The sequence below is a fragment of the Diabrotica undecimpunctata genome, chromosome 9, assembly GCF_040954645.1.
Source record: "Diabrotica undecimpunctata isolate CICGRU chromosome 9, icDiaUnde3, whole genome shotgun sequence".
In the NCBI taxonomy this organism is placed as follows: domain Eukaryota; kingdom Metazoa; phylum Arthropoda; class Insecta; order Coleoptera; family Chrysomelidae; genus Diabrotica; species Diabrotica undecimpunctata.
Genome location: NC_092811.1, coordinates 47460775 through 47477328, shown reverse-complemented (window position 1 = coordinate 47477328; position 16554 = coordinate 47460775). Strand labels below are relative to the sequence as shown.

At 30.7% G+C, this 16554-nt stretch overlaps 1 protein-coding gene across 1 annotated transcript; it reads left to right on the top strand.

Annotated features, from left to right (window-relative positions):
• Positions 1–12797: 12797 nt before the first annotated feature.
• LOC140450625 (uncharacterized) lies at positions 12798–14006 on the top strand. The gene has a single exon (XM_072544286.1). The coding sequence runs from the start codon at positions 12798–12800 to the stop codon at positions 14004–14006; it is 1209 nt and encodes a 402-aa protein (XP_072400387.1).
• The last annotated feature ends 2548 nt before the right edge of the window (positions 14007–16554 follow it).

Sequence of the window (16554 nt, the reverse complement as noted above, 5' to 3'; positions counted from 1 at the left end):
CTTACAAGTTATTAAAAATTATACCTAAATAGGGTGATCCATATTGAAAATGTGTAATTAGAAAGATAAGAGAATTTATACAAAAGCAAATAAAAGAAATATTAGCATAAATGTTAAATGGTGGAGGGTTGAAAGGTCAAAATCAAATTATTATCTTACAGAGTGATCCAAATAAAAGATGTGTATATAAAACTTTTAGAAATGTAGAACAATACTTTTTTTAAATATACAAGACAATCCCAATTGAAGTTTTTTATAAGTTCTTTTTTCATGTATATATTACTCTCTCTGTTACCAGTGTACGTTCCGTAAGTCGTTTTCGTGGTCTTTTCACTTCCTATTGGGAAACCGTCTCTCGCCGTCTTTACTACTCTATTTATTGTCATTCGGCTTACATGATCGTCTCATTCTACTCCTCCATTTCTTACCCACTCCGTGATGTTGTTCCCCTTACATTTTTGTCGTATATCTGTTCTAGCTCTGTCTCATAGCGTTTTACCATCGATTTTTCTGAGGGTTTTTATCTCTGCTGTTTCAAGCATTCTTTTTGTCCTCTCCGTGTCAGGACATGCTCTGCCGCATATGACATTATTGGTCTAATGACTGTTTCGTAAATCGTATCTTTCGTATCTTTCCCAGTATTTTTATTTCTTCATATTGTTGCCCTATCAGGCAACCTGGGGCTCTGTTTGCCCTATTCACTTATGCTTCAACTTCCGTAGCCAGATGGATGTCTATTCTTATACGTTATTGAAAATTATATTTTAAATAGGGTGATTCATATTGAAAATGTGTAATTAGAAAGATAAGAAAATTTATACAAAAGCAAATATCTTAGCATAAATGTTGAATGGTGGGGGAAACCGGTTCCAATCAAGACCGGTGAGAGTCAAGGGCAATGTCGAGGTCAAGGTCAAGTTCAAGACCAATGTCAAGGTTAAGGTCAATGTCGAGGTCAAGAGCGTGGTCAAAGTCAAGGTCAATGTCAAGGTTAGGGTCGAAGTCAAGGTCAAAAATCAATGTCGAGGTCGAGGTCAATGTTAAGGTCGAAGGTTAATGTCGAGTTTGAGGTCAAGGTCAATGACCAGATCGAGGTCAATGTTAAGGTCAAAGGTCGAGGTCAAGGTCAAAATCAAGGCCGCTGTCAAGGTCAAGGTAAGGCCAATGTCAAGGTCGATGTCACCGTCAAGGTCAATGTCAAGGTCACTGTCAAGGTCAAAGGTTAACGTCGAGGTCAAAGTCAAGGTCACTGTTAAGGTCGAGTTCAACGTCATATGTCAATGTCGAGGTCAAGGTCAATTTTAATGTTAAAGGTCAATGATTAGACCAAGGTCAAGGTTAAGGTTAAAATCAAAATCAAGGTCACTATCAATGTCAAGGTAGAAATCAAGGTCAGCGTCGAGGTCAAAGTCAATGTCGAGGTTAAAGTCAATGTCGAGGTCAAATTCAAGGTCACTGTTAAGGTCAAGGTCAATGTCGGGGTCAATATCTAGGTCAAAGTCGAGGTCGGGGTTAATGCCAAGGTCACGGTCAAAATGAGGTTCAATGTCAAGGTCAACACCGGATATCCTTGACAAGTTATGTTGAAATTGGTATAAAAGGCTGAAGCAAAACAGCGTTTCAGAGTAAGTTAAAAATCTTCACTGATAATACATCGTTACGTTAAGTTTCTCAGTCAGTGTTATTAAAATTTAACTCTGGGTGTTATTTAACGGTAAGTTAAGTGTTTTAAGTATTAACAGTTGAGTAATTTGTAATAAGTTTTCAGAAAATGGATTTAGAAGCACTAAATGAGTTTCTTCTTTTAGAAGGACAACGAAAACCTATCATAAAGTTAAATAAACTTCAAATAAATGTTCCATACAAAATTTCTGAAGCTAAGGTGACTGCATCGAAATTCGGAGATTCTGTTGTTTTGGAGCTGGAAGATAAGGTTGTATTTTTACCACCTAGATCTACCGAGGTGCTTAAAAATCATATTTTGGAATTGGGAAATGCAAGGTATTCGCTAGTATTCATTGGAGAAAAGGACACAGGCAAAGGCAATCCGGCAGCTTTATTTAAATTTATAAAATCTTAAGGTGAGTGTTAGTTTAAAATGTCAGAAAGGCTTGCTAATGATGTAAACAAACTAGTTAAAAAGTTTTATGAAAAAAATTATGATTTTACTGTTGAGGAAATTGAATCATGGCTTAAACATGTTGATATTGCAATTAGTTTATGTTTTAAAGCATTAAAAACAAAAAATTTTGAAATCGGAAATATCCGCATGTGGCAAACAAAATTAAGTCATTTAACAGTTGTTTCTAATAAGCTTAAAGAATTAAAAGATAATAATTATACAATTAAATGGGAAGATTTAGCCACAGTTTATCATGGACGGGTTCAAAGTGGTGTCATAGTAAATTTAAAACATAAAGATGTTTTACAGTTTTTAAATAATGCTATGTCTTTATTTAAAACTAAAATTTTTTTAGTTTTATCTAGATTTAACATAATTAAGGTTAACAGTACCTTTTGTGGCAAATTTATAAAAAAAACAGTAGATGATAAAGAAACGATAGATTTTAAATATTTCCATACACCATATGCAACAATTGACAAATCTACTAATTTAAATAAATGGTTTTATGAACATATAGTTGATTTTATTTTAAACAAATTATCAGAGTTTCAAGAACGTGATTCAGGTTGGGCATTAAGTAAAGTAATTTCTTTAGAGATAAACATTAATAAGTTTGAAATTGGAAATGGTTCGAGCTATATTCAATTACCTCAACAAATTATTAATAAAAAAGCTTGTATAAACGTTAGAAATTTTGATGAAGCTTGTTTTTACTGGAGCATAGTAAGTGCTTTATATCCAGCAAATCAATCAGTCAATCGAATTAATTCATATCCACATTATAGTCAAGTTTTAAATTTGGAAGGACTTGAAATTCCAATTAAATTTAACAAAATAGCAGTATTTGAAAAAGTAAATAATATTTCAATAAATGTTTATGGTCTAGAACTAATTGGAAAGAAATTTAATGTAACTCCGTTACGTCTGTCTAAATGTAAATTAGAGCGACACGTTAATTTGTTAATGATTCAAAATCGACAAACGATTATGATGCACCTGATCCACTTGATAATGAACAAATAAATATTAGTTATCATTATTGTTGGATTAAAAATTTATCTAAATTGTTAAGTAGTAAACTAAATAAAGATGGTCATAAAAAAATTATATGTGATAGATGTTTAAATTATTTTACTAATCAAGAACGGCTTGACAAACATTTAATTTTATGTGAAAAAATGAATAACTATAAAATTTCTATTCCAGAAAACAAAATAATTAAATTTAAAAATTTTATTTACAAACAACGAACACCGTTTATTATATATGCTGATTTTGAATCAATGAACGTCTTGAAATGAGTGTAAAAAGCACAAAATATCAAAAACATATTGCATTTAGTTGTGGATATTTTGTGAAATGTGAATATGATAATAGTTTATCCTTTTTTAAAGGTTATCGTGGAGTTGATTGCATGGATTGGTTTGCCAATGAAATGTTAAACGTTGCTCAAATAATTCAATCAAAAATAAAAAATATAGTTCCTATGAAACTAAAACCTAATACAATATATGCACAAAAATGTCACATTTGTGAAAATGATTTTAAATCTACAGATGTAATTGTACGAGACCATAATCATTTTACTGGTGATTTTAGGGGTTTTGCACATGAAATTTGTAATTTGAATTTTAAAAAAGTATTTGTAGTACCCGTCTGCTTTCATAACTTGTCCGGATACGATTCGCACTTTATAATAAGATCTTGCAAAAAGGGGTAAAATTACATTACTTCCCATAAACAAAGAAAAATATATTTCGTTTACTCAACATTTACCATTCGATATTAAATTTCGATTTATTGATTCACTTAGATTTCTAGGTGCATCTCTCGATGAATTAGTATCTACAGTAGATATTAAAGAATTAAAAAATTTAAAGTATGAATTTAAACACCTACCTGATTCTCTATTTCAGTTACTTACACGAAAAGGTGTATTTTGTTATGATTACATTGATAAATGGGAAAAACTCGATGAAACGCAATTACCATTACCAGAACATTTTTATAATAAACCTTTACATAATGACAAATATCAACATGCCCTTAATGTTTGGGAAGGATTTAATATACAAAATTTGGGAGAATATTCAGATTTATATTTAAAAACGGATATACTTTTATTGGCAGATGTTTTTGAAAATTTTAGAGATATAGGTCACAGAACTAGTGGTTTAGATCCAGCATGGTACTATACCATCCCCGGGTATTCTTTTGACTGTATGCTTCTATACACAAAATGTGAATTAGAGTTACTAAGTGATGTAGATATGATATTATTTATCGAAAAAGGAATTCGAGGTGGTATTAGTCAATGTTGTTCAAGATATTCAGAGGCTAACAATAAATATATGACAAACTATAACCCAAACAAACCAGATAAATATCTGTTTTATGTTGATGTTAATAATTTATATGGTTGGGCAATGTCTCAGCCACTTCCAATTAGTAATTTCAAATGGACTGATACAAATATTGATGTAACTGGTATACCTGATGATGCATTATTTGGATATATACTTGAAGTGGATATAGATTATCCGCAAAAACTACATGATTTACATAAGGATTTTCCATTTTGTTCAGAACATCAAATACCTCCCGGTTCAAAATTACCAAAATTGATGACTACACTATCAAATAAAAAAAATTATATTATTCATTACCGCGCTTTAAAACAAACTATAGCTCACGGATTGGTTGTTACAAAAATTCATAGAGTTTTAGAATTTAAACAATCTGCTTGGCTTAAACCTTATATCGATCTTAATACAGAACTTCGAACTAAATCTAAAACTAAGTTTGAGCAGAATCATTTTAAGCTTAAAGTTAACAGTATTTACGGTAAAACTGTGGAAAATATTCGCAAACATAGAATTGTAAAATTAACGAGACAGTGGGAAGGTCGATATGGTGCAAAAAACTTAATAGCCAGTCCAAAATTTCACAACAGAACAATATTTGATGCTGATTTAATGACAATTGAAATGAAAAAAACTGAAATATTTTTTAATAAACCTCTCTATATTGGAATGTCTATTTTAGATATTTCAAAAACATGTATGTATGAATTTTACTATAATTATATGTTACCAAAGCTAGGAATGAACTGTAAAATTATGTACACGGATACTGACAGTTTTATATTTGAAATTAAATGTAACGATTTGTATAAAGAGATTGTATGTAGTGACATTCAAAGATTTGATACAAGCGACTATGCTCCTAACAACCAATATAATATACCCCTATGTAATAAAAAGGTTCCTGGTCTAATGAAAGATGAGACTAGCGGTAGAATTATAACGCATTTTGTTGGTTTAAGATCTAAAATGTATAGTTATAAATGTGAAGATAATACTGTTGTAAAAAAAATCAAAAGGAGTTAAATATTGTGTTATTAACAACAAAATTACCTTTAATGATTACATAGAATGTCTTCAACAAAATTCGGAAAAATGTATTTCTCAATGTTTAATTCGTTCAGATTCTCATAATGTTTTTAGTATAGAGCAAACAAAAATTGGTTTAAGTCCTTTTGATGATAAAAAGGTTTTTAATTAATAATTCATTTAATACCCTTCCTTGGGGTCACTATAGTTTAAATCTGACATTTTAAACATCAAACATTTTGTAAAATATTGAAAGTAAATATTAATTTAACTGTTCTTGTTGTTGTTGTATTATTCCTACCTCTATAATTTTATATAAAAAGAAACTAAACTGTAAAATCAATGCAGTAATCATGAGCAGTTCAAGAATTTACTTGGGTGAGAGAAGATTTCACTTGAACAGAGCAAATCCTAATGAATATGTTGCTGTAAGTATACTTGGATCATCTTTCGAACCATGCATCAGAATATGTGGAATTACAAACAGCTCCATTATTTTTAATTGTGAAGAGTGGAAACAATTTTTATTAAATAAAGAACTAATTGACGTTTATTTTAACTATTCACAAAAATCAGAAAAAATAAAATTTGAAAAGATTTGGTTGCAGTTTGAAAATATTAATAACATGAGGATGCTAAATATATCAAGGGATATAAATACAGTTTGGTTAGGAACAATCTCTATTTCGGAACTGTGGAAAGTATCATCGATATTAAATTGCATTTTGGATGCATATAAAAATATAAATTTCATAATCTCTTTTAAAATTTTGCAGTTGGGAGTTAAAAACTGCAGTAATATTACAGATGCTGGTTTAAATGTACTTAAATATATAAAAGATACAAATCCACTAGTATACACCATAGCAGTAGAAATTATTTATAGATATCCTGAGCTACTTAAATGAAAAAAGTTACATTTAACAAGAATAATGAAATGTATATACTACGCACTTGGAATTTTGCTTATCAAGACGCTAGAAAAGGAAATTGGGAACAATATGTAGTTGATCGGTATCGGTTTCATCGTCGCATCAAAGAAATGGAAAAATATATTTCTCCAATTTTAAGTAATAGTCATAGAAATAAAATGTATAAAAATTATTATTGTAATGAATAAAACATAATGTAATATTTTATAAGTTTTTTATTTAAAAATATATATATATAAATTATACAATGTTATTTTTATTAATCCAAGACTGTTGTTTCAATCCAAGCCATTTTACAAGAATCTTATTTCCTTTTCGTTTCACCACCTTTTCAATTAAATATACATCTGGATATTTAACTTTTTGTAATTCTTCTCGATAGAATGATCCTTGAATTTCTTCATGTTGTTTATCTTCTAAAACGTATGTTACAGGATTAGTTAAATTAATTTTAACAATTTTAAAAATTTCAGTAGTCCAGTTAGGAGTATAGCCTTTGTTGAATGCATGACGGATTTTGCTTATACGCACATAATCTCCCTTCTGAAATTTTGGTTTCCTAGAATCTACAACTTTTATATGATTAAATGCAGTAATATATTTCGCATTGTGATCGTTTACTTTACTAGGTATAGCGTTAATAGTAGAGTGTTTTGTATTATTATATTTTGATACAATTTCTGGTAATATATCCAACCATTTGTAATTACCTTGTATACTAAATCGTTTCCAAAGTAATGATTTTAAAGTTCGAATTACTCGTTCAGCCATACTTGCTTTAATGTTAGAAAAAGTACTGTAATGATTAATTCCAAATTTGTTCATTAATGTTTGAAAATCTTTATTGTAAAACTCTGTGCCCTTATCAGTCTGCAAGTTTTGGGGAGCTTTTTTCATTTGAGATAATATGTCTTTCATTGCGTTTGTAATTTCTTTTCCGGTTTTAGTTTTAACTGGTGCAGCCCATACGTATTTACTAAATACGTTGATTACAACTAAAATGTAATTATAACCTTTATTTTCTTTAGTAAATGATTTCATAATAGCTAAATCTGCTTGTATAAGATCATGCAATCCTTTAACGATTACATGTCTCCGTGGGTAATTAATTCGAGCTGGAGCATGAAGTTCATGAATAACTTGAGCCTTAGACATTTTTTTCTACAGGACACTGTAACAATAGCTCTATGCAGATATTATTCGTTTTTCCTATTTTAAATTGTATCACATCACCCTTTCTAATTGTGATACCGGCCAACTCATGAAATTTATATTTTTTGAACTTATTTCAACATTTCCATCTGCTGCATAATGTGCAACACTTTCAATTTTAGCTGTTAGAGGACTTTTAAATGCTGTTCCACCGTTATCGAGTACGTGATATTTTTTATTTAGACTGGTTTTCTTTTCTCCTCTTAAACGAATTAGACACTTTACATGAAAGTCAAATGAATCACAAATATAAAAAGCTGACTTTAATTGTGGTAAAGGCGTTGACACAATATCATCTGATGAGCAGGTAGGTGACAATGTAAGATAATGTTGATTAAACTTGTTTAAAGGCATATTTTTTTTTTAAATAATGTTAGCAGTTACTTGACGTAACCTGTTTATATACTAAAGCAGGAGGGATATGTACTATATATGTAGAAAAACTCGGATTCACGTTAGTTGTTCAATATGTATACAGAAACGATTTCTATAACAGACATTGATACTGGTGTTAAGAGTTTAAAACAGATATTTCTAAATCTTGAATGGGATGCTCAACATGAACTAGTATATGGAAGAGGATATTTTGATGACAACTATTATATACACCTGTCAGCGAAATATAAAAAAGGGTATGAGACTTGCGATTTGTTTTTAGAAAAGCAAATTTGTCTACATGGGTTTGTATCCTTGTTAAGAAAAGTGGAACTGGATACTTATTTAGATCGCTTAAAAGATTATCTTCCATCTGTGCTATATGAAACTGATGTTGATAATGCTGATAAAGAGTCATCAAAATAATTGTATTTTACAAAAATAAAAAAATTCAAAATATATATTGTTTTTTATTTACGTTTTTACTAACGGACAAGATAGTGTCAATTCAACATAAATTTCATTATATGACTTAAACTGAACAAGTGGAAATGATAACACATCATTTTTTGTAAAAACATTGTTATCAACCAAATCTTCTAAGATGGTTGATGAACTATTATACTTCATTTTAAGCGGTTCTGGGAAACATTTAACATTTTTTACTTTTCCAGTTACAGGCATAGTATATAGAATATTTTTGCCATCCAATACAAAGTAATCTTTGCTAACATTTAAGTCTTTACGTCCACGAATAGTAATTATACACACACTACAATAATCGGCAGGTTGGCAAATGTAAAATTGAGATTGGAGTGGCTCTGAGACAATTTCATCAACATTACAGGTTTGAGATGTTAGGTAGTGTTGGTTGAATCTGTTAAGAGGCATTTTTGCACTGAATGATATTTAACAAAAGTTGCAATATTTATGCACTTTATGCGATAACTCCACTTTCCCGCAATTCCTCAATTATTGAAATAATTTCATTGTTGTGTCCGTTATTACCCGCTGCTTGAGAAGCTACTAGCAATCGTAGTCTATCAATTAACTCATTAAAATCATCAAAATATTTGTATTCAATAGGATTTTTATTATAGGACATCAACGTCATTTTTCCACCATTTTTGGAAGATTTCAACGTTAATTTTCCACCACGTTTGGAAGACATTCCCCGCGTAAGCACACCTGATGGTATTGAACCAGATCTAGGACGTATGGGTTCAATTAAGTTAGGTTTTACTATGTAGAGCCACTTGTCTTTTATATCGTTTGGAAATGTACGAATAGGTAAAGCCCTATTATTATTCCTACGGTAAGCATTAGTCCGTTCTATAATATCAACATAGTAGCTTATGTCTTGCTCAGTATACGTAACAGGTTTTTTTAAAAATAACAACTCATAAATTCCGAGAGTACCAGGGTAACTCACTCCTTTTATTCCAATAGTAGACCCATCAAAGTAAATCTCTGAATCTCCAATGAAAAACTTTTTTTCTTTAGGATCGTAGAATATACCCAAAATATGATCATATTTACCTGTCACATCACGCACCATTCCTTCAATAAAATCTCTTGGAAGTGGTGCTGTAAATTGATCAAAATAATCATGCGATACTTCAGGATCGGTTCGATAAAATTGTGAAATAGTATCATCTATAAATTCATTCAATTGTGTTCTGGATTCATAAGGTGTTTCAATCAAATTAGTGGGTTCTGTAGGGCGAGTGCTGGATCCTAATTGTGTGCTGCTTAGTTGAGGTGGTGGTGTCAAAAATGCTATTTTTCTAAAGGCGGATGGATCTCTCTTAATAGGACTTAAGTTTTTACTTCCAAGAAGTTCTTTTTCTGATTGTGGTGTAATAATTTCTTGTTTAACAGATGGTTGTTTTGTTTCCAATGCGGTAAGCAATTCTTTAATCGGTTTAGTAATGGGTGTATAGTTTTTTTCCAACTGTATTTGTGAATCAGTTATACCACTTTTTAAACGTTTATATTTTTGCTTCAAAGCTTGCCTACCTTTAATTAGTTGTTTAGCAAGCTGAGGATCCATTATAACTGAGGAAATATAAGTAAATTATAAAGCTTATATACTAATATACGCATCAAAACCTTTTCTATATCGACCAGATGATATTTGACAATCTTTGTCAATGGTTAGAAAACCAAATTTATCTTTCCAACAGTGAGAACACACATTTTTAAAATCTTGAAAGGACATATCAATATTTACATGATCATCATATATGTGTTTTAAATTTTTCATATCTTGTTTAAAAATTATTAGAAAATTTGCATTATCTCTAATGAGTTGTTTAGGTATTGCTGAATAAGTTTGACATAAATAAAAAGCATCTGGATCTATGACGACCAAAGCAGTAGTAACTTTGAATAATTTTTTGATTGCATGAACCTACATCATCAAATATGATAACAGAATTATTTTTTATATCTTCCGGAGCAATGATGTCGTCTACATTACCATATTCCTCATAACCTATTTCTTTAATCGGACTAATTAAAGTTCGCAAATATGCATATTTTGGTTGATGTAAACTTTTAGAATACACATAGATATTTTCAAATCTTAAACCATTAGGATGATCAATTAAAGATAACATAGCATTGGTTTTTCCTGAACCACTAGCCCCAACAATAAGACCTCTTTTAGAATCACCTCCAAACAAACAACCATGTTTTCCCGTTTTAAATTCATCGTTATTATCATGATTTTCAATAGGTAAACGATTCTTTTGTTGAATGATCTTCATAACGTTCAAGTGATAACTGATAGTATAAATAGGTTGTAATATATATATAAGTACCATAATGGTAAAACGTGCGAAAGTGAAAACACGTCGTATAGGAAAAGGATTAGTCAACAGTCTCATTAACAAACTTCCATTCGAAGCACATATACCTGGATACCGATTTTGTGGTCCTGGAACTCACTTGCAGCAAAGATTAGAGAGAGGGGACGAAGGAATTAATGCATTAGACGCTGCGTGTAAAACACACGACATTGCGTATTCACAATATAAAAATTTAAGTGAAAGACACGAAGCAGATAAAATCTTGGAAAATAAAGCTTGGGAACGGGTAAAATCAAAAGACGCTAAGCTAGGTAAAAAGATTGCAGCTTGGTTTGTAACGACAGCAATGAAAGGTAAACGTAAATTGGGTATGGGATTTTCTAAAAAACCAAAAACAGGAGGTGCGTTGAAAAAAAAAGAAACGCATTATTCGAGCTCCCAAGAAAGGTGGTTTTTTACCATTGTTGTTACGATTGCTCGGACCGTTAGGAGCTGTTGGGGGAGGTGCAGCTGGAATTGCCAAGGCGGTTAATGATGCCAAAGCCGACCGCGAAAAACTTGCTGAACAACAAAGGCATAATTTGGTAATGGAACAAACGGCAAAAAAAGGAGCGGGTTTTTATTTAAGACCATACAAAGGTTACGGAATAAAACGTCGCGGTAAAGGTTTCCGTTTAAAGCCGTATTCAAGAAACTCCCGGTAAAGCTACCTAAACGAGCAATGACTGATGTAGATCTTGTTAAATATGCTGGTTTGTTACATATTCCTCATTTTCGTGGAGTTTTTATGCGTGATTCTGTACCTCATGTAATACGAAAACATGAATCAGGTATAGTAAACCACGATACTAAAGACGGAAATGGTACACATTGGACTGCATATGCTAAACAAGATACGGTAATTACTTATTTTGATAGTTATGGAAATTTACCTCCTTCTTCTGAATTAGTACGATATTTTAAAAGTAATGGAAACGTTACTATAGTATATAACTATGATGTCATTCAAAATTTTAATTCTTTTAATTGTGGTCAAAACTGTTTAAGATTTTTATTTAATTACTATAATTAATCATTGAGCATCATTTATACTTGAACCATCATGTCAGTCACATTCACCCTTACTGGAGAATCATAAATTCTCAGTGATGATTACAATCCTCCCATTTATCTTGATGAGAATTTCAATTATGAAATTGGTGTTGCAAATTTCGACACTTTTAACAGTATTCCAAATGTCGATATATATAATAATGTTTTTGTGTGGGGTAAAAACAGCGAGTTTACCTTTAAAATTCCTGTAGGTGCCTAGGAAGTTGATGATATTATTAAAATTATTAAAAATGAAATGATTCAAACCGCTAGCATAATTAGTATGAAACCCGATATAAATACAAATAGAATTAGTATTAAAAGTAGTGATTGGATTAATTTTGATGTTGATAATTCTATAGGAAGTTTACTAGGTTTCGATAGAGTTAAACTTACACCAAATAAACTTCATCTATCCACGAATGTGGTAAATATTTTAAAAGTTAATACTATCTGTATTGATTGTAATATTGCTGTTGGATCTTTTTTAAATGGAAAGGCTGTGCATATTATTCATCAATTTTTTCCTCAAGTTCCTAATGGGTATAAAATAGTCGAGCAACCGTTAACCATCTTGTATTATCCTGTAAGCAACAAGACGATAAGCAACATAACTGTACGAGTTTTAGATCAACAAGGAAATTTGGTTAATTTTAATAAAGAGACAATTACTGTTCGGCTACATCTTAGAAAAATTGAGTAAAATGGTTTTGCGGTTTCATCGAAGTAATTATCCCAAACATTCCTATAAAAGACGTCATCTCATTAAAACAATTAGTAGAAGAATAACATCTAAGCTGTTAACATCTCAAAATCGTAAATTTTTGAAATCACTTGGTTATCAAGTTTTAATATAATGGAAATGTTACACGTGTTGGGTCAACCTTTTAGCGATACAACTATTGAAGATTATCAGTATCACACTTATCAACCATATACATCAAATTTAAACTATAATGATGAAATTAGAATTCCTATCCAAGATCTAGACGCTTATACTTTACCATGTAACAGCTATATTTACATTGAAGGTCAAATGTTAACCGATAAAAATCAGGTTCCAACAAAATTTCAATTTATTAATAACGGTATTTCATATTTATTTAGAGAATTAAGGTATGAGTTAAACGGTGTTATAATTGATTCTGTACGAAATATTGGTTTAATTTCAACTTTGAAAAATTATTTGTCTCTTAATGAAAATCAGAGTAAACTATTACAAAATGCTGGATGGTTTCCAAAAGGAGATAAACTGGTAATTGATAACCATGGGAATTTTAACGTATGCATACCGTTAAAAATTTGGTCCGGATTTTTCGAAGATTTTCAAAAAATTATAATAAACATGAGACAAGAATTAGTCTTAATACGAGATAAAGATGATATTGATGCTATTATTGCTACAGATGAAACAGAAAAACCAAAAATTGCAATTAATAAACTATATTGGAATGTACCTCATATTTTACCTAATATTAGCGAACAATTGCGATTAAACAAAATAGTTCGTAGTAACATAGAACTACCTATTAAATTTAGAAGTTGGGAGTTGGTTGAGTATCCCACTTTAAATAATTCAACACGTCATACTTGGCCAGTAAAAACAACTACAAAGCTAGAAAGTCCTCGACACATTGTAGTGGCTTTCCATGATGGTCGAAAAGGAAAAATGCTGAAAGATATGAGTAAATTTGATCACTGCAATCTAACAAATATCCGTATGTTTCTTAATTCGGAGCGATATCCTTATCAAGATCTCAACTTAGATTTTGACACTAACCGTTTTGCAACGTTGTATGAAATGTTTGCCAATTTCCAAGAATCTTATTATCATATTCAAACTAATCAACCAATATTTAGTCCAGAAGAATTTAAAAATAATGCCCCTATAGTACATACTGATTGTTCAAGACAAAAAGAAATAATTCAAAGTGGCTCTGTTGTTTTGAGAATAGAATTTGAAACTAGTAAATCTGTAGGAAACAATGTTTCCGCTTATTGCTTGATATTACATGAAAAAGAATTCTCTTACAATCTTTTAACTAAAATTGTGAGACAGCAATAAAAGGTCTGCATCATAGTCAAAATGTTAGTTGTTAAAATGAATCTGGTAATAGACGTTCAAGGGTTTAAGATAGAAAATAACAAATTTGTAGTGAAAGAACTTGCTGCTTTTAATGGAACACAAATTTGTCATTATGTATTCAAGTCTCCGTTTCCCATTAGAATGTTGTCTTCCGATTTACACAGACAGGCAACTTGGTTAACAAGAAATCATCACTGCATTGATTGGAATTTTGGTTTTACACCCCTTTATCATTTTGCAAATATTTTAAAGGATATTACACAAAACGCTAATGCAGTTTACGTCAAAGGTTTAGAAAAGAAAAATTATTTAAAAAAATACATTACTGTTCCTTTATACGAATTGGATGAACAACCATCATTAGAAGTTAAGGAACCTGCTTGTTTTTATCATAATAGTGAAAAATGTATTTGTGCTTTATCTAATGCATTTTGGTTGTATAATACTTTTTTAATGCAAAAATAAAAATATATATTACATTATTTTTGTTTTATTTCTTAGTTATAAATATTGTAAAACAAACAACCAATTAGTACTAAAATCATTTATTCAAACAAAAATTACATAGTATACGGTTTAATTTTTCTGCGAAATTTACTTAAGTGTAGTTTACTAAATGATTTAAACATTATTTGCTTGTTTTCGAATTGTTTTATTTTTTCTTTTAGTTCTTTAATTTTTTTCATAAATTCCTCCAATTCTTGTTTAAACGATATGTTGTGTTGGAATGAAAACTACAAAATAAAATATATTATTTATTTATTGTATTTACATTAATTTACAGTATCTACCCCTCATCTTCAAAATAGTGTTTGGGTAGAACATCTTTGAGTTGATGTAAAAAATCGGTCAGCCCTAGATTTTTTATTTTTTTAAAAAGCAACACATGCATATTACATCAGTTAAATAATCTTCGCAGATTCTGGCTCCCGTATGATATTTTGCTGATTACACTTGCATTACACTCTTCTACCGTATATCTTCTTATTCTTATGGTAGCTCGTTCAGCTTCGTATTCAAAATCGTATGCCTTTTACGGTTTCGAAGTTCGATTCGAGTTTTTGTACCATCTAAACACGCATCCATGACTAAATTCTAAAATTAATAATGTTAGCAACAATATTGATTGAAAAATATTTATTACCTTTCTGATCTCACGACGAACAAAATTTTACTAATCTACTGAAAATTATTTACTGTTTAACTTATATTACGACGAACTAAATGTTACTAAAGATCACTTTTACAATCCTCAATTTATGTAGTTTACATTTTAAACACTGCGCATGCCTAAGTTGCTGCGTAGAGGTGACCTTGATTTACATAAATAAAAAGTAAGTACATTTGATGTTTAAGAACATTAACAGGTTAATAGCAATGGAGTGTTGTCACAAAGCTAAATTAATGGCTCAACATCCGAGAAAAGCTTTGTACAAGTTTACTGAAGCAGAATTAGAAAACTTTACCCTACCATACTTTAGAAAATGTGTGGAACCGTTGGAATTACTTCGATCTTGGTATAAATTACCCACAAAAGCAGTTCAAGATTTTGAAGTTCAGACTCGTCTGCCATGTTTTGTACATTTTAATCGCCCCGAGTGGAGAACAGAGCTTGAAGGTACAGCACCGGCCTAATCCAGTTGTCATTTATGTAAGTCTGCGCTTGAAAATTTAAAAAACATGTATAACAGTGTAATAAATAATTAAGAAGGTATTATTTTTTTAAAAAGAGTTTTATTATACTAATAACCTATCCTAACCTTAACTGTCACTCTGACTTGGAACTAGATCATGACATGACCTTTAATGTCATTCACGTGACCTTGAACTTGATCTTTTCGTGACCTTGAACTTGACCTTAACAGGGCCTTTAATTTGACCTTTACGTGACCTTGACCTCGACCTTAACCTTTGCGTGGCCTTGACCTTTACGCGGCCTTGACATTTACATGACCTTGACATTGATCTTTTTGTGACCTTGAACTTGATTTTAACAGGACCTTTAATTTGACCTTTACGTGACCTTGAACGTAACCTTCGCGTGACCTTGAACTTGATTGACCTTGATTAAAAACGGTTTCCCCCACCACATTTTGCACCAGGAATGGTATAGAATATCTACTTACGAAATCGATTGAAAATTAATAATTCGTGTTTTCTAATTGCTAAACGATCAGAACTAACATTTTGTGAGCAAATTTTGCAATTTATTTTTTTTAATATATAATATAATAGATATCCCGTCACGTAGATTCCCGAACAGGTCTCTAGGGTGGGCTGTACATAAATAATTTTTGTGTGACAAGATTTAGTATTCACCACATCAGAATGATTTATCCCTTGATCGTCAAGACCTAGGCTATCTATTACTTCATCACTATCCGCTGGATTTCTTTCAAGTTCTATTTACGCAGAGTTTGAATCCAGTTCTAATCCATCTACTTCATCATCTTCACAATTTGCTCCTTCGGTGTGGTTAATAAGTTTTATATGCATATTATGCATATAAAATATGCATAAAAGAATG

What these genes read in the sequence shown, in the direction of transcription:
- LOC140450625 (XM_072544286.1), top strand. Translation starts at nt 12,798, where the DNA reads ATGGAAATGTTACACGTGTTGGGTCAACCTTTTAGCGATACAACTATT.